A 26603-nucleotide genomic window follows, 5' to 3' on the forward strand; every position below is an offset into this window, starting at 1 on the left:
GATCGCGCGCGCAGTGACGCGCCGGGCCCGACGGACGGACGCGCGCGCGCCCCTCGCCTCCTTCGGCCAGGAGAGGGGGCCGCGGAGCTCTCCGGCTTCGGGGGGCGGAGCCGCCGAAGCCGGCCGGGCCACGTGGGCAGGCGCGGGGGCGGGGGCGGCTTCTTAGGCAGCGCCCGGCGCCGGCACAGGGCCCCGGTCCTCCCGCTCCTCCGCCGCCGCCATCGCCATGCCGCGCGCGCTGCCGGCCGAGACGGCGCAGCTGGTGGACGACTACCTGCAGCACCGCCTGGGCGGCTCGGCGCGGCCGCCCAGCCGCACGGCGCAGGCCCTGCGGCGCGTGGCCGCGGAGCTGGAGAGCCGCGAGCGGGGCTTCTTCCGCGCGGCCTGCGCGCCCGCCGCCCTGCCCGCGCCCGGCGGGGCGGCCGCGCACCTGGCCCGCGTGGCGGCGCAGCTGGAAGCCGACGGCGGCCTCAACTGGGGCCGGGTGGCGGCGCTGGTGGCCTTCGCCGGCAGCCTGGCGGCCGCCCTGGCCGAGCGCGGCGGGGGCCGCGAGGAGGGGGCCGCCCTGGCCGAGGCGCTGGTCGCCTACCTGGCCGGCGAGAAGCGCGAGTGGATGGAGGCGCACGGAGGATGGGTAAGAGGAGGAGGAGGAGGGGGCGCCGCTCGCCGCCCCGGCCCGGCCCCTTCCCTTGGCAATGGCTGCGCTTCCGTCCGGGCGCGCCGGGGCCTGGGGAGGGGAGGGGAGGGGGGTCCCCCCTCCGGGGGCGCGCGCCTTCCCCCCTCCCCGTGCGCGCAGGAAGAGGCTCGTCTGGTACCCCCCCCTTTTGCTCTCTTTCTCTCTTCCCGGCGCCTGCCCCACAATTGCAAACCCAACCCCCCTTGCATTTTGCTCCCCCAATTGCAATCCCCCCTTCAGTTTTGCCCCCGCCGATTGCAATCCCCCTTTGCATTTTGCTCGCCCGCAATTGCAATCCCCCCTTCAGTTTTGCTCCCCCAATTGCAATCCCCCCTTCAATTTTGCTCCCCCAATTGCAATCCCCCTTTGCATTTTGTTCCCCCGCAATTGCAATCCCCCCTTCAGTTTTGCTCCCCCAATTGCAATCCCCCCTTCAATGTTGCTCCCCCAATTGCAATCCCCCCTTCAGTTTTGCTCCCCCAATTGCAATCCCCCCTTCAGTTTTGCTCCCCCGCAATTGCAATCCCCCCTTCAGTTTTGCTCCCCCCGATTGCAATCCCCCCTTCAGTTTTGCTCCCCCCGATTGCAATCCCCCCTTCAGTTTTGCTCCCCCCGATTGCAATCCCCCCTTCAGTTTTGCTCCCCCCGATTGCAATCCCCCCTTCAGTTTTGCTCCCCCGCAATTGCAATCCCTTCAATTTTGCTCCCCCTTTCAATTTCGCGCCCCCGCCGATTGCCATCCCCCCCTTCAGTTTTGCTCCCCCAATTGCAATCCCCTCCCTTCAGTTTGCCCCCCCCCCCGCAATTGCAAATCCGCCCTGTGCATTTTGCTGGGGAGGGGTGGGGGGCTTCTGCACGCCCCAGGGAGCGGGGGAGAGGCCAGCCGGTCCTGGAAGGCGGGCGGCCTCCCCTCCGCCTCGGCCGCGGGCTCCTTGGCGGTAGGACGACCTTGGGGAAAGCCCTTCTCCCCCCCCCTCCCCCGCTGCTCCTTGCCAGGCGCGCGCGCGGGCGCCGCCCCCTCCTCTCCGAGGCTCCGGCGCGAGACCCCCTTTCCGGAGGGGAGGGGGCAGGGCGAGCTCCCCCGTCCCCCACCCGCCTAACCTCCATGAGGTTGTGCTTCCAGAACAAACCGGAGTTGGAGGGGCGGGTGGGAAGAGAGGAGGGTGGAGGGATGGATGACTGTTCCTTGCATCAGGGAGCCCTGGGTATATTTTTTCCCATATAAGGGAAACGAATTCTGCAACAAGCCGAGAAGTTGCCTTGGAAAGGACTTGACCAGGCCTCCTTTCCCTCTTCTTCCCCCCCCCTTCCATCCTTTGTCCCTTTAAATATAAAACTGGTCGGTGCATCGCGTAGTCTCCAGGATCCCAATGATGCATTTGCCCAAAAATGGGTACAAGGAGCCCTGCCTGGCCCGGGACAAGCTCAGCTTCTCCAGCAGCTGCGGGTGTGGTTGTGGGTTTCCTGCATTGTGCAGGGGGGTTGGACTAGATGACCCTGGTGGTCCCTTCCAACTCTATGGTTCCATGAACTGGCGTTTTGTGCTCACCGTTGGTTGCAAAGGGGCCAGGTTTTCGCTATGCGGCCGCTTATGCCAGGGTTGCCAGTCTCCAGGTACTAGCTGGAGATCTCCCGCTATTACAACTGGTCTCCAGCCGACAAGCGATCAGTGGAGAAGATGGCCGCTTTGGCCGTTGGACTCTATGGCGTTGAAGCCGCCCTCCACAGGCTCCGCCTCGGAAACCTCCCGCCGGTGGCGAAGAGGGACCTGGCAACCCTAGTTTATGCAGAGGCCAAAGGGCATCTGTTTGGCCTTCTGGTAATATTGGCTGGAGACCTGCAGAAGTTGGAATGCTTCTGGGAAGGAGCCGGGTGGCGCAAGGTGAAAAAAAACTGGCCTGTGGAGCGGGAAAGGTCAAGAGTGGAAGATTTTGAGCCTCCGGGATCCCGTTCCTGGAAATTTCCACACCAATGAGCACTTGAAACTCCCCCCCCCCCTTAAAACTAACAGGAGGGCTGAACGTCAGACGCACAATTTACATTTCTAGATCCATTTTTTTGGTCCTGCTCTCCTTCCTTCCTTCCTTCCTTCCTTCCTTCCTTCCTTCCTTCCTTCCTTCCTTCCTTCCTTCCTTCCTTCCTTCCTTCCTTCCTTCCTTCCTTCCTTCCTTCCTTCCTTCCTTCCTTCCTTCCTTCCTTCCTTCCTGCTCAAAGCGGGCATATGGGGGTCTTCCTCTTCCCCATTTTATTTTTGCAGCATACCTATGTGGCTGAGATTGTAGGATTGGCACTTGACCTTCAGTGGCAGAGTGGGGCTTCGAACTGTGGGTAGGGGCTGTGGCTCAGTGGTAGAGCCTCTGCTTGGCGTGCAGAAGGTCCCAGGTTCAATCCCCAGCATCTCCAGTTAAAGGGACTGGGCAGGTAGGTGATGTGAAAGACCTCTGCCTGAGACCCCCGAGAGCCGCTGCCGGTCAGAGTAGACAACGCTGACTTTGATGGACCAAGGGTCTGATTCAGTAGAAGGCAGCTTCATGGGGATGGGCCATGGCTCAGTGGTAGAGCATCTGCTTGGCATGCAGAAGGTCCCATGTTCAGTCCCTGGCATCTCCAGTTAAAGGGACTAGGCAAGTAGGTGATGTGAAAGACCTCAGACTGAGACCCTGGAGAGCCATGGAGAAGGGCCGTGGATCAGTGGTAGAGCATCTGCTTGGCATGCAGAAGGTCACAGGTTCAGTCCCTGGCATCTCCAGTTAAAGGGACTAGGCAAGTAGGTGATGGGAAAGACCTCTGCATGAGACCCTGGAGAGCCGCTGCTGGTCAGCGTAGACAACTCTGACTTTGATGGACCAAGGGTCTGATTCAGTATGAGGCCGCGCCGATTTGTGTTGTAGATGGCAAAGAAATGAATGATAGGGGCCAGTCGAGCTGAGCAAGCATCTATTTGTGACGGGCCTGGCTTTAATTAGGAGATTCTCTGCTTCTGAGTCTGTTGCATGTGGTAATCTTGTTGGCATGGGTTGTGGTTTCCCGGTAATGAGTTTCAGGGTTCTTTGGGTACGGGACAGCCTGTGGTACTGCTTTCATCCCCTTACAGGAGCGTTCTTTCTTTGAGCAATACACTGACTCCTTGATTTTCTAAGGCGCTGTTCTGTAGCTGTGACAACACATTAAAGGTGATCTTACCTGCTCTGCAAGGGATCCTAGTGAAATAGCACGCCTACATATTATTGGGAGCTGGCTGAGTCAATAGGGTAGGCTCTAGAGTATTTATGCTCTGTGCAAATTCTACCTCTTTTCTAAAATGGGTACTCCACCTTAAAACTGTCTTTTTTTTTTTTTTTAATGTGCCTGGCTAGGAAACTGGAAACTGGGTATAATTGAGGGCCAGCGTGGTGTAGTGGTTAAGAGCGGTGGTTTGGAGCAGTGGACTCTGATCTGGCGAACCGGGTTCGATCCCCCGCTCTGCGGCGGAGGCTAATCTGGTGAACTGGATTTGTTTCCCCACTCCTACACATGAAGCCAGCTGGGTGACCTTGGCCTAGTCACAGCTCTCTCAGCCTCACCCACCTCACAGGGTGTCTGTTGTGGGGAAGGGAAGGGGATTGTAAGCCCGTTTGCGTTTCCCTTAAGTGGTAGAGAAAGTCGGCGTGTAAAAACCAACTCTTCTTCTTTTCTAGTATGGGTACCTCACCTTAAAAATGGCTTTTTGTAAAAAATGTGCCTGGCTAGGAAACTGAAAATTGGGTATATAGGGTTGGACGCCATCAATTTCTCCTCTAGTGAAAAAAAGGGGAGGGTCCTTTCTGAACACCCAAAAGGCTACATTGAGGATCCTGGGACCTGTCTGTCCAAAATCCAGGAGCTATAAGGAGGAAGGGAAATGGGTGGGTGTGAGTGGGACAATTTGGCTGTATCCAACCTAGAGTTGCCAACCTTCTGGTGGGACCTGGAGATCTCCCAGAACTACAGGTGATCTCGGGTATATAGAGTTGGATGCGATCAACTTCTCCTCTAGTGAAAAAGGGGGGTCCTTTCTAAACACCCAAAAGGCTATGTTGAGAATCATGGGACCTGTCTGTACAAAATCCAGGGGCCATAAGAAGCAGGGGAACTGGGTGAGAGGGACGAGTTGGTCATATCCAACCTAGGGTTGCCAGCCTTCTGGTAGGACCTGGAGATCTCCCAGAACTACAGGTGATCTCCAGAAAACAGAGATCGTGTTCTCCCCTGGAGAAAATGGCTGCTTTGGATGGGGGCGGCGGCATGGTATTATACCCTGCTGAGGTCCTTCCTGTCCCGAGACTCTACCTCCAAATCTCCAGGAAATTCTCAACCCGGAGTTGGCATCCTGAAACCCATAGTCTAGTGCAGAAGCAGCAGTGAATTGGCCTAGTGCTAGTATCGTAGGAACTCAAATTATACATATGTCCTACAGTCTCCCAGCCTCCGAGTCTTGGGTACAACGGCGCTCCTTGGCTTGGGGTGTCTCCTGTATAAGATTAATCACCACTACTGATTTTATCCCCATGACTGGATACAAGGAAGATCCTTTGTCTGTTGTGGAGTCTTTTCCCAAGAACAGGGAGGAGTTCCTGTCAGCAGCTGTCAGTTTTTTGCCGACGTGTTTCCAGGTTGCACATGTGAAGGCTTGCAAAACATCTGTCTAAATACTGTTTAAGGCTTTAAAGGTCAAAACCAGCAACTGTAATGTAGGTTTTTTTTGGGGGGGGGGGGCTAGATTCAGAGCAGATCATGGGAGATCTTGGGGAGGGGCCATGGGTCAGTGGTAGAGCATCTGCTTGGCATGCAGAAGGGCCCAGGTTCAATCCCCAGCATCTCCAGTTAAAGAGGCTAGGCAAGTAGGTGATGTGAAAGACCTCTGGCTGAGACCGTGGAGAGCCACGGGGAGGGGCCATGGCTCAGTGGTAGAGATCTGCTTGGCATGCAGAAGGTCCCTGGTTCAATCCCCGCATCTCCAGTTAAAGGGACTAGGCAAGTAGGTGATGTGAAAGACCCTGGAGAGCCACTGCCGGTCTGAGTAGACAATACTAACCTTGATGGGCCAAGGGTCTGGTTCAGTATAAGGCAGCTTCATGTGTTCAGATGCTAGTGATCAGGTCCGGATGAAAGCTGAACTACCACGTTTCGGGCCAGGTGAAGTTTCGAATTGTCTTTGAGGGCTGACCACGCAGGGTACCTTTCTTTGAAATCCAGTAAGCGCCTACCAGAATGGAGTCAGAAGTGTGGCTTGCTAAATATGAAAAGATTACTCCTGAGAACAGCATGCAAGCATAGTTTGACCACCCCAAGGCATCACCAATAAGCACTGGTTTAGTTGTGACAATAACAATCCCAGAAAGCCTCTGGCTCACACAATCCCGCCCCTCACGGGTGGCAGGCAAATGGTTTGGTGGCACTAACATTGCCCGCCTGCACGTCATGGTCTTTAAATCTGGTGAAATGGCCCTTCTGAATTAGGAAGTCTTCGATTTCCTGGCCATTCAGGGGCAATGGGGAAGGCAAGCCAGTGAACAAACCTGTCTGTTGATGACGTCTGCAATAAAGCATCTTCCAGCAGGTATAGGCTATATTACAAAAGAACATAAGAAAAGCCTTGCTGGATCAGACCAAGGCCCATCAAGTCCAGCAGTCTGTTCACATGGTGGCCAACCAAGGGCCTCTAGGAAGACCACAAGCAAGACGGCTGCAGCAGCACCATCCTGCCGGTGTTCCAAAGCACCTAAGATAATAGGCATGCTCCTCTGATCCTGGAGAGATTAGGTATGTACATCATGACTAGTATCCATTTTGTCTAGTAGCCATGGATAATAGCCCCATCCTCCATAAGAACATAAGAAAAGCCCTGCTGGATCAGACCGAGGTCCAGCAGTCTGTTCCCACAGTGGCCAACCAGGTGCCTCTAGGAAGCCCCCAAGCCAGACGACTACAGCAGCATCGTGCCTGTGTTCCGCAGCACCTAATATAATAGGCATGCTCCTGTGATCCTGAAGATAATAGGTATGCATCATGACTAGTCTCCATTTTGACTAGTAGCCATGGATAGCCCTCTCCTCTGTGAACATGTCCACTCCCCTCTTCAAGCCTTCCCAGTTGGCAGCCATCACCAGGAAACGTAGTGAATGAAGCATCGCCCCTAAACTGTGGCTCATAATTGTTGTTAAATATAGAATGCTATGTATAAGTACTCTTTAACCCCTGATATCACCCTTGGAGTGGTTCCAGTAATCGTCTCATGCCATATTTCAGGTATTGTTCATGAAGCTTGCAATGCATGGGAGATTCCTTTTTCTTCTTTTTTTTAGGAAGCAAGGTTTTAGCTCTGAATCTGGAAGGTACTTGTGGGGCATGAGCAGCTGACAATATGGCAGTTTCCTTTATGTTCTTTCCTTTGCGGGGTGGGGGGAGCAATGTTGGGTAAGATTGGTTGGCTTTCTCAGCTTGATGCCATGTCTTGCAAGAGGGTAGAAGGCCAGGATTGTTGCTGTTGAAGCATCGTTTGGGCTGAAGCTTACATTGCATCTGAGAAGGCATCCCGCAGGTTCTAGTGCCAGCGTGGTGTAGTGGTTAACGGTGGTTTGGAGCGGTGGACTCTAATCTGGAGAACCGGGTTTGATTCCCCACTCCTCCCCATGAAGCCAGCTGCATGATCTTGGGCTAGTCACAGCTCTCTTTGAGCTCTCTCAGCCCCACCTACCTCACAGGGTGTCTGTTGTGGGAAGGGGAAGGGATTGTAAGCCGGTTTGATTCTTCCTTAAGTGGTAGAGAAAGTTGGCATATAAAAACCAACTCTTCTTCTAGTGCAAGGGATTTTGCTCCCTCTGGAGGCATGAGCAAGACAGGGTATTTCCCTGGGCCATTTTGGGGGTATTTTCATTATTTCCACAACCCTGCCTTCCTCCCCACCCCCCGCTTTTCCCAAGGACCTGGCATGAGAACCCTGCCAACAAACGCCTTTGTTGCGTCTTAGATAAAAATCAAGGCCGGAGAGAAAATATTTCAGATTGTTAAGTGCTTGGAATTTTTCCAGCCCTTAAAACTCCAAGAAGGTCATCCCACTTAAAAGCATAATAATAAAGCCTTTCTGTGTGCTAGAATCTCAGAGTTAAATTTAAAAAAAGAAAAGAAACGCTCTGGTTAATATGCATAAGGTTTCTCTGTCTTTGAATTTTAGGCGTTATGGGATCATTTGCAAAAAGAAACAATCCATTTCTAAGGCGGCCGGTCAGCAGTAATGTTTTAACCCCCCTAGGAATGGATTTCTTATTCTGGCTCAAGCAAAAGCCCAGCTGAAGATTACAGAAACTTCTTCCAGTTAACTAAGGGTTTCTTTTTTTCCCCAGTGTAGAGTTTCTGCCTCTCTGAAGTATCTGGTGCTGGCCATTGTCGAGCGTGGGTGCGGGTTTAAACCTCTGCCAGGAATGTTGAATAATCAACTTCAAAGCAACTATTTCCCACAGTCCTAGGGTAAAGAATACATAGAAACCTGCATTCAGTTCTCAGTTTTCAAACAGGCAATTGGTGGGAAAGTCTATTCAGGCTTGCCCCTTGGTGAAATCTGGTCACATCTCCCCCCACATCTCTGCAAAGTCACATTCTGCAGTCAGCAAATATCCCAAAGCACCTACGGAAAGAAGGCCCCAAAGATTTTATTGGACAAAAGCTTATTTTTTCACCCATGGACAATGTAATCGGATGCCGCTCTTCAGCCGTTCGTAGGGGCCTGCTTTGAAGCAGGCAAGGGAGATCATCTTTAAAAGGCTTAATCATGTGTATGACCTTTGTGTGGCTATGGAGGAAACCATGTGTGACAGTCGTCACGTGTTGGGAAGCCAGCAACCCAAAAGTGTGTGTGTGTGTATATGTAGTCATGACCTTTGGACCGCTTTAGCACATGAGTTAGAAGCTGCTGGGTGGTGTGCCCATTTATGCATTCATAAACGTAATGTGGGAAGTGTCTCTTGCGTCCTCACCGTTGGGACATAACTGCATTCCATTTCCATCGATGAAATTGCTTCAGCGGAGCCCTTGGGAGAGCAGCGTTCCTTCCTGGTTTAAAATATCCTATCATTTGGGTGGGTGGCAGAGATGCAGCTCGCTTTGTTGGCTTTAGAAAGGGAAAGATTTTTGTTTGCCCACCCAGTCCATTAAGAAAGGCCCTGCTGGATCAGACCCAGGCCCATCAGGTCCAGCAGTCTGTTCACACAGTGGCCAACCAGGTGCCTCTAGGAAGACCACAAACAAGACAACTGCAGCAGCATTCTCCTGCCTCCGTTGCACAGCATCTAATGATACAATAGGCATGCTCCTCTGATCCTGGAGAGAATAGGTATGCATCATGACTAGTAGCCATTTTGACTAGTAGCCATGAATAGCCCTCTCCTCCATAAAAACATAAGAAAGGCCATGTTGGATCAGACCAAGGCCCATCAAGTCCATCAGTCTGTTCACACAGTGGCCAACCAGGGGCCTGTAGGAAGCCCCCAAAGAAGATGCAGCAGCATTATCCTGCCTGTGTTCCACAGCATCTAATAGAATAGGCATGCTCCTCTGATCCTGGAGAGAATAGGGGTGCATCATGACTAGTATCTATTTTTACTAGTAGCCATGAATAGCCTTCCAAGTTGGCAGCCGACACCACATCCTGGGGCAGGGAGTTCCACAATTTAACTATGCATTGTGCAATTGCGGCCTTTGCAGACAACAAAGTTTTGATGTGGTTGCTGGATTTGGGGCCCTTTTGTAGAAACAAGCTTTCTTTCCTGGTGTCTAAGGTTAAGAAGAGTTGGCTTTTATATGCCGACTTTCTGTACCACTTAAGGGAGACTCAAACCAGCTTACAAAACCTTCCCTCCCCACAACAGACACTCTGTGAGGTCGGTGGGGCTGAGAGAGCTGTGACTAGCCCAAGGCCACCCAGCTGGCTTCATGTGTAGGAGTGGGGAAACAAATCCGGTTCACCAGATTAGCCTCCGCCGCTCATGTGGAGGAGGAGTGGGGAATCAAACCTGGTTCTCTGGATCAGACTCCACTGCTCCAAGCCCCTGCTCTTAACCACTACACCACGCTAAGAATGTGGATGAACCTAAAGCAAAAAATGTATATCCTTACCTGTCAGTATCTTGGGCCTGTTAGTATACTGAAAGGTTGGAGTTTAAATAAGATGGGTTATACAAAAAACCGAGCCATCCCTGTGAAACGTTAGCAACGCTTCTCACAGCAGGAAGAAACATCGTGAAATTCTTAATTGTGCTGGTAGGATTTTTTTTAAGTGAACGCAAGTAGTGGACCGGAAATGGTTCTTAACAGGTGCGTGGGGCTTTCCCGCATCAGAAAATGTCTCCATTCAAATGGAGTTGTACTCCGTAAACAAAACCAAGTACATGACATTTTAATACTTGCCTAAGCATCTGGAGTCTTTATTTTGCAAAGGACAAAATTCAATTTAAACACAACTTAATGTGATTTATAGGAGCCCCATGGCGCAGAGTGGTAAGCTGCAGTACTGCAGTCCAAGCTCTGCTCATGACCTGAGTTCGATCCCGACGGAAGTCGGTTTCAGGTAGCCGGCTCAAGGTTGACTCAGGCTTCCCCCCTTCCGAAGTCTGTAAAATGAGCACCCAGCTTGCTGGGGGTAAAGGGGAGACGACTGGGGAAGGCACTGGCAAACCCCCCTCAAACAAAGTCTGCCTAGGAAACGTCAGGATGTGACGCCGCCCCATGGGTCAGGAATGACCCCATGCTTGCACAGGGGACCTTTACCTTTAATGTGATTTAAGATGGGGTGTGCTAGATTTGATATAATCTAAAGTGAATTTTAACCATATCCGTTACTGGGATGGACCAAAAGGTACCTTTCTACAGATTTCTGATCAAGTAGCATTTGTGCTACAACATGGCTTGCCATGCTGAATTTTTATGTCTTTTTTTTTTTAGCTGATGGAATAACTGTCTAATGTGCTCTGTCTGAGTCGGAGGCGCTTACTCGTGTTCAGATCCAGCTGATATGCAATAGAAACAAAAAAAAAATCTTCCGTAGGAAAATTATAGCAGTGGAAAACCGTTTTTTTCCCCCAGTAGAGAACTTTCTGTCCCACATTTTTAATAGCCCTGAAATGGAAATAAACGGTAGGATAGCAGCCTCCCCACCTCGTTTCCAGTTCCGCAGACCCGATTTTACTTTGTTGAATGTACACAAAGCAACTCTGAAAGGTGACTGGCTTAACTTCTTCCTCTCCATGTACAAGCTGTGTGCGGTGGTCAGGGGGGTGTTGTTGGTTCCCCTTTCCCTGTAATCTGCCCACCTGAATGCTAATGCAGATAGAGCAGCTGCTAGCAAAAAGAAAACCCCCAACAACAACAGCGTAAGCTGACATTCAGTGAAAAATGCTCCCATTGTTGGCGCAAATTGAAGAAGAAAGAACGAAGTTCCGGAAGAAATTAAGGGCATAACTTGGTTTCCATAGACCTCTGCCGGATAAGGTTCAGGCCTGGCCATCTGGAGTAGAGTTACTGCCGTTTCTCCTTGATCGTGAATAAAGATCCGGTGAGGCAGCTGCCGGTCTCTTCTCAGTCATAGGTCAACTGCCGATTGAGTTGCTTGGAGCATGCGCGCGTGCACCGCGTTCAGAACTGGGGACGGGGCTGAAAAGTACCTTTCTGCAGATATCCGTTCCCGGGGGTCACGTGCCGCAAATCATGGCTTGCGGTACTGAATCTGTCGACTTGTAGCCGATGGGGGGGCGACTCTTGGATGGGCGTCTGCAGAGGTAGAGGCCTTAGCTGCTCGCCGGTGTTTGGTTCTTGCTTGCTCTCGTAGTCCCACTTGACGTGGAGCCGTGGCGAGCGACAGAATGGTTTGGTGCGTGCTAAACTGGTTGGACCACCGGGGGAGAAGGGGGCGGTGTTGGATAGTGTCAAACTTGGCTCGGGACCCCCCACCCCACCCCACTGGGCACTTGCCAGAACATCTGGGGTAGCAAGCCAACTAGCTCATAGTTTTGGAACTGACTTCATATGACTAGGCAACGGCTTCATTCAGCGACTTGTGGTTTAATACATGAATGGTCTCTTTTAAAAGGTGCTTTGTTTGGACTGGTATGAGTTGGTGGTGAGTTTCATCCACTGGTCGAAGTAGCGAATTACCCTAAGGAATCTACTTCCTCGTTGGCTTGAAGAAAATCTTTAAGAGAACCGGTGTGGTGCTGGGCTAGGGCCAGGGAGACCCAGGTTCAAATCTCTTGATTGCCATGAAGTTTGCAGGGTGACTTTGGGCTGGTCCCAACTCTCAGCTTCCCCTTCCCCGTGGGTGGTTGCGAAGATAACGTGGAGAGGGAGACCGCCCGTTCACTGTCCTGAGCTCCTTGGAAGATGGGCAGGATAAAAAAAAATAAAAATGTCAAGATTGAATGCAAATTCCCAAATGCCCTTGACGTGAGATGTCGCTCTTTCCTTTTCTAGGATGGGTTCTATCACTTCTTCAACAAGCACGGCTCCGACGCAGCTGACCAGAACAGTACCATAAGCAACGCTATCATGGCGGCCGCGGGATTTGGCCTGGCGGGATTGGCTTTCCTCTTGGCGGTGCGATAAAAAAGTACATCGGTGGACTTGACTTTGGGGAGGGGGGGGGAAACTCTTCGAAACTGCCAACGCGTACCAGTGAAGAGTCCATTCTATATTTCTATGATGGTGAAAGACAGAAAGCTTATATTTTTTAATCGGCGTCTGGAGCAGAACGTTGGAAAACGAAGCACATATCCCACCATGGCAGCGGCAATACACAAATGGAAGCAAAGACCGGTTAAATCCTAAGTTTGGATGCTTTTTTGTTTTTTTGACCTTGATGTGAGAGCTGTAGTTGTCTTGTTAGTCCATTCTAGAGAATCGCCGAGTACTGGATGTTATGCTAAAATATGTTAGATGGGCTTGCAATGGAACCCAAGTGAAGACGTGTGTTTGGATTTTCGTTTGTGCGTGCGCATGTGTGTGTGTGTATAGGGGGAAGAAGTTGCCTTTGTGATATGTGAGCCAGTATTAGCAAGAATGAAGAGCTTAAATCCCACCTTTGGTGCAAGCACGCACAGTACCGATCGAACTCCTCGATGTATAACTGCAAGATCCATATTGCACACAGCATTGTATCTTACGTGGTCTGTCCGTTATGACCTTAATGCAACTTACACTACATGTAGGTGACGAATGTTGATACCAAAACAGCAGAAGGCTGAAGAACCAGTTCTTTTAACTGAGGCGAGTTTAACTATTGAAAAAACTTTTTTTTTTTTTTTTTTTTTTTTTTGGAAATTGGTCTATTTTGGAAGTCCATAGAAGGCTGGGATTTCCGTGGATTTCCTGTCAAACCGAGAAACTCCATATAACTTAATATATTTTTGAAGTATTTATCATTGTATAATAACTGGTAGTTGGTAACATCTATTTTTGTTAAGTTCCATTGGTTTTTTTTTTTTTTTGTTAAAGGAACGAGAAGCTGTCTCACAATTGCTTTCTGGGCTGAACCTACTTGTCTTCTGCCTTGTTTAACAAATTTTGGTATTGTGTCCTGTGTATTGTAAAAGATAGTCTCCAGAAGCGTTCAATGTCATTTTGTTTAGCTTGTACAGTTTTAATATGTGAATAAATACAACTGAATATTTTTATTTTAAATTGAGCGCATTTGCTTGGCGTTGGCATGCCCCTTTTTCTCTTTAAGGGAACCCGAAGAAGCCACAATATGTACTTGCTGCTCTGCTTAGGTGGTTTTTGCCCTCTGGTTAGTGGATATAATTGTCCCATCCTTGGCCTGTGATTCTATAGTTTGGTGTAACAGGGCACAAGCCCTGGGTTCGTCCCATGATCTGTCAACAGAGAGGGCTCATGGTTGCCCATTTTTCCAGCTTTTCCCTCTACCCCCCCACCCCCAGGCAGCCATTTCTGATGCTGGCAAAGTTTATTCCTGGGGCTGTGGAAACCAAGGGCAGTAACAGCACTTGGAGCATTGGCCTGTGATCTGGAGAACCGGGTTTGATTCCCCCACTCCTCCACATGAGCGGCGGAGGCTAATCTGGTGAACTGGGTTTGTTCCCCCACTCCTCCACCCGAAGCCAGCTGGATGACCTTGGGCTAGCCACAGCTCTCTTAGAGCTCTCTCAGCCCCACCTACCTCACAGGGTGTCCATTGTGGGGAGGGGAAGGGGATTGCAAGCCGGTTAGAGTCTCCCTTAAGCGGTAGAGAAAGTTTGAATATAAAAACTAACTCTTCTTCATCAAGTCCAGCAGTCTGTTCACAGGATGGCCAACCAGGTGCCTCTAGGAAGCCCACAAACAAGACGACTGCAGCAGCAGCATCCTGCCTGTGTTTCACAGCACCTAATATAATAGGGTATCCTTAACAGCCTTGCTCAGATCTTGCAAATTGAGGGCCGTGGCTTCCTTTACAGAATCAGTCCGTCTCTTGTTGGGTCTTTTCCTGCTGCCTTCAACTTTTCCTAGCATGATTGTCTTTTCCAGGGACTCTTCTCATAACATGATCAAAGTATAACAGGCATGCCTGTATTTAAACCAAGGTCCATTCGTTATACAGGTAGCTGTGGAAGACAGCTGTCGCAGTACACACTGGTGTTCCCTTTGCGGGATTGCAGCCTAAGAGCCTGCTGACTAAATAGGGCTGAACTTCGCCTATTGGTGTTATACAGTATGTGGCAAACAGTATGAACTTGACCTTTGGAGAGGCATGATGCTTTCTATATCACTTTAAGGAGATAGTGCCGTCGTCAGTAAAACCAAAGTCTTGAGCAGACACATATCTGAGTTCGCAGTAGTTAGGTTATGCATCAGTTTCATTATTATTATTGTTGACAAACCCTTCTGCAGTAGGGAGCAACAGTTGATTCTTTTGTGCATTTCTGTTCTGTTACCTTGCAAAATCTGAAATGCATTGGGTGGGGGGAGGCAGAAGAAAACCCAAGTTACTTTTTATGATTGTTCCTTGCAGCTGCTGATTATGCATAAAGAAGATTGTGGGCCACAACTTCATAATCCAGGCTACATAGCATAGTATTGCCACCGCTAATTGACATAATAAAGGAAGCCACAGCCTTCAGTTTGCAAGATCTGAGCAAGGCTGTCAAAGATAGGACATTTTGGAGGACTTTGATTCATAGGGTCACCATGAGTCGGAAGCAACTTGACGGCACTTAACACACAACAATTGTAATGGCAGGGGGCGTGGTAGAATCAGAGTTGGAAGGGACCCCAGGGTCATCTAGTCCAACCCCCTGCACAATGCAGGGAATTCACAACTACCTCCCACACCCCCAGTGACCCCTACTCCATGCCCAAAAGATGGCCAAGGTGCCCTCCCTCTCATGATCTGCCTATGGTCATAGAATCAGCATTGCTGACGGATGGCCATCTAGCCTCTGCTTAAAAACCTCCAGGGAAGGAGAGCTTACCACCTCCCGAAGAAGCCTGTTCCACTGAGGAATTGCTCTGTTAGAAAGTTCTTCCTAATGTCTAGGCGGAAACTCTTTTGATTTAAATTCAACCCGTTGGTTCTGGTCCGACCTTCTGGGGCAACAGAAAACAACTCAGCACCCTACTCTATATGACAGCCCTTCAAGTACTTGAAGATGGTTATCATCTCACCTCTCAGTCTTCTCCTCTTCAAGGTAAACATACCCAACAACTTCAACCTTTCCTCATAGACTTGGTACACTTTGTGTTTTCTCTCATGGATATCTCCCCAATGACACGCACTGTGTTAGAGTGAGTATTGGGTTTATTGGTAAATTCATTCCTGTGGAGGGATTTGAGCACTTAAGCCCAACTAGAGAGACCACATACAGTGGAGGACACAACATCTGACTAGTAGTCACCTCAATAGATGCTGTCATTTGTATACCTGCTAATATTTCCCATTCAGGAATTCTGTTCTCATAACCTCCCAAACTGGATCTATTGTGAACTGAAGAGTGCCAGCTAGGTTGGTTGCCATGAAGCCGACTGAACCCTGTGCAAACATTACAAGATTTCCTGGTGTGAATTTTGCCAATAACAGAACAAGTTGTCCAAGCATTGGGGCTTTTTATAACAGTGTGTGTATCAAGTCGTTTCCAACTCATGGCGGCTCATGGATTAATGTCCTCCAAAATGTCCTATCGCTAACAGCCTTGCTCAGCTCCTGCAAACTTGAGGACCGTGACGTCCATCCATCTCCTGTTGGGTCTTCCTCTTTTCCTGCTGCCTTCAACTTTTCCTAGCCTTATTGTCTTTTCCAGTGACTCTTCTCGTAATGTGACCCAAATACGATAGCCTCAGTTTAGTCGTGTTAGCTTCTAGGGACAGTTCCAGGCTTGATTTGATCTAGAACCCACTGAGGTAGGTGTCTGTCTTTTTGGCGGTCCACAGCATCTGTAAAACTCCCCAACACCACAACAAATGCACTCTTATTAATATATCACTATATATAACGAAGAGTATAGTTTTAGACAGAGGGAACTTTACTTCTGGAAAGACCACATATAACTTGAAGGCTTGTCAAATGGGAAACCAAAGGTGCTTACAAGCAGAGGAACAGTTTAATAAACAGATGAATGGAGTACAAGGAAACAAGGAAGTAAGAAATGCATGGGAGTGTTTCCGTAATATTTGCTTCCTGTTTTCTTTTTTCATATTTGTGCAAAGTCCCACCTGGGTTAGTTCTTAGTTTTCATTTTCTGGTTCCCATTCATAAATTATACCAGAGAGAAAGGGAAGGATTGTTTTGTTTTCGATTGCAATACCTTGCATAGTTGTGTGTGTGTTTTTTAAGGGCAAGATTAGGAAAGGGATATTAGCCTAAAGTAATTGCCTGTAGCTCTAGTAGCTACAGCTACTGTTAGCATAGCAGGTGAGATCCCAGGAGAAACCCTGTGCAAATGAGGCCACACGGCAGCTATGGTAGATAGTACCTAGTACCTCCGGGATGGTGGTGGAGGAAGTAACTACAACACAGGACATTTAAAAAAAATGTTTTTATGTTTATGACTGCGCAACAATTTCATTCCACCTAGGATTTTGTGTCTAATGATTCTGACCTTTGACAGCAGCTCGCGTAGGGGAGTTCCTGCGTTTAATTTTAGCATGTCCTTGCGTTTATTTCTGAATGCGGGAGCCGCCTCCTATTGTAAAAAGAGATATACAAGGGATAATGAAAGGAACTCCACACCCTTCCCCGCCCCCTTATTTCTTTTTTAAAATACTGATTCTCTCAGTGTTCCTGTAAAGATACTGGTAGCAAAGCCTTTTCACATTCCTGAAAATTTAGGATCCAGCTGTTCTGGAGGACAGGGTGGCTGTGGGTACTCAAGGAGTTTTCATTCTTGTCTGCATTCAGTCTGACCTTGCTTGGGGTTTCTTACATTTTGTCCCGAGACACTTTATGATAGATAAAAAGTATGGAAACAACAGTGAAATCTTATTAAATCTTACAAGTAAACAGCAATTACATCAGCATACTGGAACTAAAAACAGTTTAAAAAAAAAAAAAAACCAAAGCAGGGAAAGCAATAAAACAAAACAATCCCTCAAATATCTGGGAGAATATCCTTAACTTGGCCCGTTAGGTAACGGGGAGGGCATGCCACGAACATAAGCAAAGCCCTGCTGGTTTGGTGGCACCAACGTTGCCCGCCTGCACGTCATGGTGTTTAAATTTGGTGGAATGGCCCTTCTGAATTAGGAAGTCTTCGGTTTCCTGGCCGTTCGGGGGCAATGGGGAAGGCAAGCCAGCGAACAAACCTGTCTGTTGATGACGTCTGCAATAAAGCATCTTCCAGCATGTATAGGCTATATTACATAAGAACATAAGAAGAGCCCTGCTGGATCAGACCCAGGTCCATCTAGTCCAGCAGTCTGTTCACACAGTGGCCAACCAGGGGCCTCTAGGAAGCCCCCAAGCAGGACGACTGAAGAAGCGCCATCCTGCCTGTGCTCCACAGCACCTAATATATTCGGCATGCCCCTCTGATCCTGGAGAGAATAGGTATGCATCAATTTTACTAGTAGCCATGAATACTCCTCTCCTCCATGAACCTATCAACTCCCCTCTTCAAGCCTCCCAAGTTGGCAGCCATCACCACATCCTGGGGCAGGGAGTTCCACCACTTAACTATGTGTTGTGTCAAGAAATATTGCCTTTTATTAGTTTTGAATCTCTCACCCTCCAGCTTCAGCTAAGCCTCCAGGCCTGGGGAAGTTATTAATCTTTCTTGCACGTGTCTAAATCACACTAGCCCCATTTGTCACCATGTCCTGCCTCCTCCCAGGCAAGACGCCAGTCAGCTGGTGGTTCTTGCTAAGCTCACCCTTACGGCTTTTCCATGCCTTGGGTTTGAAAGGTGCGAAGCTATGTGCAAAAGAATGAAGGAAATCTGCCTCCCAATGCTGTCTTAGCCACACAGCTCTGGTGTGCGACTACTGTACATCGATGGGCCACTCAGAGACTTTTCACCACATGCCAGCCGCTTGAGCCCCTGCCCCCCCCAGGGAGCCAGCGTGGTATAGTGGTTAAGAGCGGTGGTTTGGAGCAGTGGACTGATCTGGAGAACTGGGTTTGATTCCCCACTCCTCCACCTGAGCGGCGGAGGCTAATCTGGTGAGCTGGATTTGTTTCCCCGCTCCTATGCACGAAGCCAGCTGGGTGACCTTGGGCCAGTCACACTCTCTCAGCCCCACCTCCCTCACAGGGTGTCTGTTGTGGGAAGGGGAAGGGGGTTGTAAGCCAGTTTGAGTCTCCCTTAAGTGATAAAGAAAGTCGGCGTATAAAAACCAACTCTTCTTAACTGTTGCTTCCCCCACGTGGACCCCCCTCCTTAGGATCACAAGACTGGTGCATACCTTCTGGTTCGTTAGGTATGGATGATGCAGATAAGAAGGCAAGATGCTACAGAGGACAGGACACCTATGCCTTTAACAGTTGTACAGGGAGGCTTAACAGGTACAGATTTTGTCACACACACAAACACCCTTCTTGATAAAATTCCCCTTTACATAAAAGAAACACAAGACTGTTTCTTGCATCCTAGGTGCAAAGGCCACCTGTACAGCTTCTGCCAGGGAACCTGGCTGAATGTTATTCCAGATGTGAGCCGCACCTTCCTTTCTGTACCCTTGTTTTGAAGCAGAGTATGTTGGTATAGGTAACGGATGACCTTTTCACATGACCTGTGGGGGATCTTCAGGTAATTATTCACTCATCAGAGAACTTCATAATTGATTTTTTACAGTTGAATTTCCAATTTGGAGGTAGAAGTTGCTACCAATCACATTCTGTTCGAACCACATCTGGAGGAGTCATCGAAAACATCTGGCCTCCGTTACTAGTGTTTGCAGAATGCACATGCTTGCTCTTTCAAAACACCGCTGTGCTTAAACCCCCTTCAGCTGCCTCTAGGATCTGACTCCATGTTTCAACAGTGTGCTTTATGGCACCACTGCAGCAGTTTTACAGTACTTTGAGCCAGCCCTGCTTTCAAGAGGAACCGGCTGCTGTTCTTCATCCAAAGCACACAGAAAGAGCTAGGATCACAAGTCTCACAAGAACAAGGAAAGGGTTTTTTGTTGATGGCTACCCCAATCATCCTGATGACTTCTGCATGGAATTAGTTCATTGTTAAAGAACAGAGATGTCTCAGAAGGTATCAGTTCCTACGAACAGCAGAATCTCCAAGGTCCAGTTTACCATGCTTTCAGATACTAGAGGGAGCCAAAAACCTTACATAGGAACATAAGAAAGGCCCTGCTGGATCAGACCCAGGCCCATCAAGTCCAGCACTCTGTTCACACAGCGGCCAACCAGGTGCCTCTAGGAAGCCCCCAAACAAGACGGCTGCAGCAGCACCGTCCTGCCTGTGTCCCACAGCACCTAATAGGCATCCTCATCTCATCCTGGAGATAATAGGTATGCATCATGACTAGTAGCCACTAACTAGTAGGCATGGATACCCCATTCCTCCATGAACATGTCCACTCCCCTCTTCAAGCCTCCCGAGTTGGCAGCCATCCCCACATTCTGGGGCAGGGAGTTCCACAATTTAACTATGCATTGTGTGAAGAAATACTTCCTTTTATCTGTTTTGAATCTCTCACCCTCCAGCTTCAGCAGATGACCCCCGCATTCTGGTATTATGGGAGAGGAAGAAAAACGTCTCCCTGTCCTCTCTCTCCAAACCATGCATAATTTTATAGACCTCTATCATGTCCCCCCCTCTATCATGTCTACCAATTTCATGACTCCCATCGCTTGTACAAACGGTGCACACCTCGTTCATTTTAACAGACGTGACCCTTGCTTGAATGTCTCTGTATAAAACCCTGAGATGCAATGGAAAATATTTTTAAAAAAACGTTCCCCAGTTTTTACGGGACTCCTTGAAACTCCTACTAGCCCGTACGTGCATACTGAAGTTTTTCATTCTGATTCTGTGCATCTTTACTCTGAAGTAAGCCCTAGTGCTCAGTAAGTGTGCATTTACTTTTTTTATTGCAAAACCACCACTGTAGGGTACCTGAGTTCTTAAAAAACAACAACACTTTTTTAAAAAATAGAATAGGTATGCATCATGACTAGTATCCATTTTTACTAGTAGCCATGGATAGCCACTCCCCTCTTAAAGCCTTCCAAGTTGGCAGCCATCACCACATCCTGGGGCAGGGAGTCCAATTTTCTTTCTCATTGGGTTACAAGAAGAATCATGGATTGGGGTGGGGGAGTCTTGCGTGGATCAAAGATATATTGGAATGGGTCCCCCTGCCCCATTTCCCACATTTTCAGCAACAAAAATGTTTCCAAAAATATATGTATCATACAGAACTTAAAAAGTTCACACGTATCCCTTGGGGTGTTGCCCCAAATTCGCCATCGCCCGCCTTCTTGCCAAAGCCATTATCCAAGCTTTCCTGTCCCTGTGATGCATTTTTGTGGGAGGAGTCGGTTAACTGTGCGGTTGAGCGGGTCAAAAGATTATGTGAAACAAGAAACCCGACCCCCGAGCGCTCCGCCATCTGGCGAAAATTTGATCCAGTGTTATGTATTGCTTCCAGGAATCACCGATGCTCCCATTGTCGCCGAGCGCATTGTTGGGACGCTTTGAACTCGGCGCAAACCGCCACCGGAGAGCCACGCTGGATTTGCATTACTTCTCGGTAACAGGAACTGCCCTTCAGAAGCTCTTAACATAGCCCAGGCTTAGCACAGCTGAAGGGGTGTCTCCGGGCTTTCGGTTTCTCAGCTGTCAGTCAGTGAAATGTAATAGTAGCCGAAAACCCATTTGAGCTTCTTTGGAAAGGGTAGAGACTTGGTCATTACTACAGTCCTAATGAATACAGCAGCTGCCGGCGGGGGCCGATCTAACCGATGCCAGCTGGTGCCAACAGACAAGGGCCCATTCTGCTGACCACCGCCTTCTGTACCTTGGCCAATCTAGCTCTTTCTCTGATGCCCGGGAGGCTCTGCAGGACCTCTCCGACGGGGAGCGCGGCCGAAATCATAGGGACGACCGAACCAGAGCCGTCATGGTATAGGGCACTGGTTCCCAACCAGGGGTCCGTGGACCCCCAGGGGTCCGCGAGAACTAAATTAAGGTCCACGAAACAAAGTCATAAACCCATAATAAATTAATATTTTCAATTAAAAGTTCTCTATTATAAAATATATATTCAAATATTATTCTAAGTTTAATGTTTAACTAACAGTTATGATTAAAGTTTATTTTCAAATTCTTGGAATTTTTATTTTGAACCTTGGGGTCCCTGCACCGAACAAAAAAGTCCTAGTGGTCCCTGGTCAAAAAAAGGTTGGGAACCACTGGTATAGGGGGTTAAGAGCGGAGGTTTGGAGCGGTGGAGTCTGATCTGGGGAACCGGTTTGATTCCCCAACTCCCCGTGAACGGCAGACTAATCTGGAGAACAACGGTTTGATCCCCCCCACTCCTCCACGTGAACGGTGGACGCTAATCTGGTGAACTGGATTTGCTTCCCCTCTCCAACACAAGAAGCCAGCTGGCCGACCTTGGGCAAGTCACCCTCTCTGAGCCCCACCTACCTCACAGGGTGTCTGTTGTGGGGAAGGGAAGGGGATTGTAAGCCGGTTTGATTCTCCCTTAAGTGGCAGAGACAGTCGGCATATAAAAACCAACTCTTCTTCAAACAGCAATTTTTTTCCCCTGGCTGGTATGACTTACGGGAGAGGGAAGAAGCTTCCATGTTTGAAGGGAGGGGGGTAGATATAACCATATCTTTAAAATCTAGAAGGGTTTAGCTTAGCTTTATCTCTGGCATGCAATTGGTTTATACAAAGGATGTGTGTGTTTTTTTAACAGGAGAGCATTCACATGTACCTGGAGTGGTACAGTCTGAAGAAAACTCTTGTCTCTGCTGCAAGTGAATCTGAGCAGAGACGCCTCTGAGAACTTTTGGCCAACAATAGGATAACTTTGCGGCAAAGCATTGTTTGATTACTAAGCCTGGTTTGGGCCATTCACAGAATTTCACATGGGAAGTCCCAGATTGCTTAATGTTTGTCTGGAGGGTCAGGCCACGTCTGCCCTGGAGAATTTCCTGATTATATTTTGTGCAGTTTTCTTGGGTCTGCGCTGTTTACAGCGTGAAAACTTGTCACCCTCTGCTTCTTTTAAAGCTTTATGTGCAATTTATTTACTTGCGAAGCAAAAAATGGGTTTTTTTTTTAAGTGAACACTGCATTTTCAAGGGTGTCTGGATGGCCAGGTGCTGGAGATTATTTTTTCCAGCCTGGTTTAGTGGTGTCCACACATTTCAAATCAGAAGGAGGCTGAGACTGGAGAAGGGCAGCCATGAAGGAGCTAGAAAAGATTCTGAAGTGTAAGGATGTGTCACTGGCAACCAAGATCAGGTTAATTCATGCCATCGTATTCCCTATTACTATATATGGGTGTAAAAGCTGGACGATGAAGAAAGCTGACGGGAAGAAAGTAGACTCCTTTGAAATGTGGTGTTGGAGGAGAGGGTTACGGATACCCTGGACTGCCAAAAAAAAACAAATCAGTGGGTTATAGATCAAATCAGGCCTGAACTGACCCTAGAAGCTAAAATGACTAAACTGAAGCTATTGTATTTTGGTCACATTATGAGAAGGCAAGAGTCACTAGAAAAGACAGTCATGCTAGGAAAAGTTGAGGGCAGCAGGAAAAGAGGAAGACCCAACAAGAGATGGAGTGACTCAATAAAGGAAGCCACAGCCCTCAATTTGCAAGATCTGAGCAAGGCTGTCAAAGAGAGGACATTTTGGAGGACTTTCATTCATAGGGTCGCCATGAGTCGGAAGCGACTTGACGGCACTTAACACAGACACACACACACACATTTCAGGGGGTGAACAAAGCGCTTCATGGGTCGCAGGGGAACATTAACCCCACAGGAACAAGTTCCTCTCTGACGTCAAGAGCTGGGCTTGCCCTATTCACTCTGCAGAGGTAGCTTGAAGACTGTGGAGTTGGGGGAGGCCTTCCCGCCCATCTCACAAACCCATCTTTGGATAAAATAATCCAATAAAAATGTGTAAACAAACAACACCAGAACCAGAAAGGTGGGCCAGTAACCATTATCGTGGGGAGGGGCCGTGGCTCAGTGGTAGAGCCTCTGCTTGGCATGCAGAAGGGCCCAGGTTCGATCCCCGGCATCTCCAGTTAAAGGGACTAGGCAAGTAGGTGATGGGAAAGACCCCTGCCTGAGGCCCTGGAGAGCCGCTGCCAGTCTGAGTAGACAATACTGACTTTGATGGACCAAGGGTCTGATTCAGTAGAAGGCAGCTTCATGTGTTTTCAGTAAAGCAATTTCTGAACAGGTCTACTCAGAATCCTTCTGAAGTTTACTCAGTGGGATTACTTCCAGGAAAGTGTTTTAAAGATTGCACTATGACTGATGGAGAATCGGCTTTAGATACGTCTACAAAATGTCACTGACGAAGAGGAGGGTTTGCTTTTGCTACGGCCGGCCCTTCCGCCAAGGCATAATCCGCGTATGGTTTAATCCAGCAGTACTTCGAACCCCTTGATTCACGGCTCAATTTGCTGTGGGTCTCTGTGGGGGCAAATCAAAAAGGCGGTGGGCAGTGTGCATTCCAGTGGCAAATTCCTCTGCCTGAGCAGAAACGGTGCCTCCCCCCCCCACTGCCATGCTTACCCGTATTTGATTTCTGCCTTCAATTATGTTCTCCGCGTCTGCTCTCTCTCAACCCACCGCAGCGTCGCATATTTTTGTGTGTGCTGGAATTTGCCCTTGCCCTATAGATTATGTGCAGACAAAACACTTCTGCAGTTTTTCCAAGAGCTGAAGCATCAGAAGGAAGGCATTTTTTTTTTAAAGAAAAAAATGTACCTGGGGGCCTGTTTGGGGAGTTTCACGATGCTGTAAGAGACAAGAAAGGGGGCTGATTTTGGTGGGTAGGGGCAACCTGTCCTTCATGGGGCCACCAAAGGAACCCAGCGTGGTGTAGTGGTTAAGAGCGGTGGTTTGGAGCGGTGGACTTTAATCTGGATAACCGGGTTTGATTCCCCGACTCCTCCACATGAGCGGCGGAGGCTGATCTGGTGAACCGGATTTGTTTCCCCACTCCTCCACATGAAGCCAGCTGGATGACCCTGGCCTGGTCACAGCTCTTTCAGCCCCACCTACCTCACAGGGTGTCTGTTGTGGGAAGGGAAGGGGATTGTAAGCCGGTTTGAGTCTCCCTTAAGTGGTAGAGAAAGTCGGCATATAAAAACCAACTCTTCTTCTTAACTTTGTTGCTTTCCCCACATGGATCCCCCTCCTTAGGATCACAAGATCGGTGCGTACCTTCTGGTTCGTTAGGTATGGATGATGCAGATAAGAAGGCAAGATGCTACAGAGGACAGGACACCTATGCCTTTAATAGTGGTACGGGGAGGCTTACAGGTACAGATTTCATCACGCATACAAACACCCTTCTTCATAAAATTCCCCTTTACGTAAAAGCACACAAGACTGTTTCTTCCTTGCATCCTATGTGCAAAGGCCCCCTCACCGGTAAAGCTTCTGTCATGAGCGGCAGACGCTAATTCGGTGAACCGGGTTGGTTTCCCCACTCCTCCACATGAAGCCAACTGGGCGACCTTGGGCTGGTCACAGCTCTCTAAGAGCTCTCTCAGCCCCACCTACCTCACAGAGTGTCTGTTTGGGGTGGGGGGAAAGGTGATTGTAAGCCAGTTTGATTCTTCCTTAAGTGGTAGAGAAAGCTGCCTATCTTGTGTGGCATTGTTTTGCCAGATCCCAGCTGCATTCATTCTGTGGGGATTTTGAGCAGCCACTGGTTGACCACCGATGTACAAACCCTGAACTTTGGCCCACTCAAGTGTGAGGAAAGCTTAGAAACTAGGGGGTCATGAAACTCCCAGAAACTCAACAAATCTGGCTTTTGCACGTCAGATTTCAGACCTGTTACTAAACATCTCTATTTACCTGCATAATGCAAGAGAGCTGGAAAAGTTTTTCTTCCTCTTTGAGTTGTGGTGGTTTCCATTCTTCTGACATAGTCTGCGTGTAGCAGTTGTTCTCCATTGACTTCTTCTTTGCACGGGTTTCCTCTTTCTGTGGGGTTTTTTATTTATTTATTTGATGTCATTTATAGTCCGCCTTTCTCGCTCGGACTCAAGGCAGATTACCCAGAGCGAGCCAGTACAATCGAAGGATGGGACGTTCAGTAAACAGGGCAATCGCGCGTGTATCCTTATTCGTTTGTTAAAACCATTTCTAGCCTTGCACGTTCATCCTGGGAGTGCGCATGAGACGGCTTATCTTTTGTGACTTTAGTGTGAAATCCATTTAAAAACAAATAGTAAAAGGCTTTGATGTGATCCATCAAAAACAGCAGCAAAAATCACTTTTAAGATAGTTAAGGCAGCATAATACAATGCACTTAAGGCTCTGGAATAACCAATCTGTGATCAGAATCTCTACTGTTTTATGCATATCTTGGAGGATTTTATCCCTTTACACCAGTTTTTAATCTCCACTACATTTTTGCCTTTTGTATTATCGTCCCATGACTATTTATGTCTGTATGTAATTTCGATTTTTGTAGGACATTTGATGGTCTATGACTGCAAATGAAGTCTGTTCTGGCCAGCGTAATCGTGATTGAAACGACAGCAGAAACACAAAACCCGAAACTGAAAACAGAAAGAATCAACTAAAAGTCTAAAACAGAAATGTGTTCAGTTGGCTCCTCAGACTGAGCAAATGAGGAGCCCCGAATCCCCAGAGAGGACCTCTTCCCAACAGACCCCCAGAGGGGGGGCATCATACAGAGAAGGGCTTTTCTGGAAGGACCTGAGAGATTTGTCATGTTGCAGATCTGCAGATCTTATTGCGAAAGGGCCTATCCAGAGGTATCTTCTTTTGACTTAAAGTGCCGTCAAGTCGCAAGCAACTTATGGCTACCCCTTTTGGGAGGTTTTCATGGCAAGAGACTAACAGGTGGTTTGCCAGTGCCTTTCTCTGCACAGCAACCCTGGTGTTCCTTGGTGGTCTCCCATCCAATACTACCAGGGCTAACCCTGCTTAGCTTCTGAGATCTGACGAGATCAGGCTAGCCTGGGCCACCCAGGTCAGGGCTAGGTATCTTCTACAGTGCTATTATATGCAAACATACCTATGGGTTCTTCTTGGTTCTAACAGTAAACTTGCAAACGAGGCTCTATACATTCCTCTTTCCTTAGAATGACCTGTGATTCAAAAACTCAGAGGACGCGGAGGATGCTGCATATGGTAAGATAAAACTGCTCAGCTCTGACTCACAAAAACTTATGCTGGAATAAGTTTTGTTCGCCTTTAAGGTTCCCCCAGACTCCCGGTTTATTCTTCTGCTACAGA

General features: G+C 48.7%; 1 protein-coding gene across 1 annotated transcript; it reads left to right on the top strand.

Annotated features, from left to right (window-relative positions):
* The first annotated feature begins 210 nt into the window (after window positions 1-210).
* Window positions 211-12321, top strand: BCL2L10 (BCL2 like 10). The gene is made up of 2 exons (XM_056865933.1): window positions 211-634; window positions 12155-12321. Exons 1-2 carry the CDS (start codon window positions 227-229, stop codon window positions 12284-12286), a joined length of 540 nt encoding a protein of 179 aa, XP_056721911.1. The 5' UTR covers window positions 211-226; the 3' UTR covers window positions 12287-12321.
* Window positions 12322-26603: the final 14282 nt, after the last annotated feature.

This window comes from Euleptes europaea, chromosome 20, assembly GCF_029931775.1.
Source record: "Euleptes europaea isolate rEulEur1 chromosome 20, rEulEur1.hap1, whole genome shotgun sequence".
NCBI lineage: Eukaryota > Metazoa > Chordata > Lepidosauria > Squamata > Sphaerodactylidae > Euleptes > Euleptes europaea.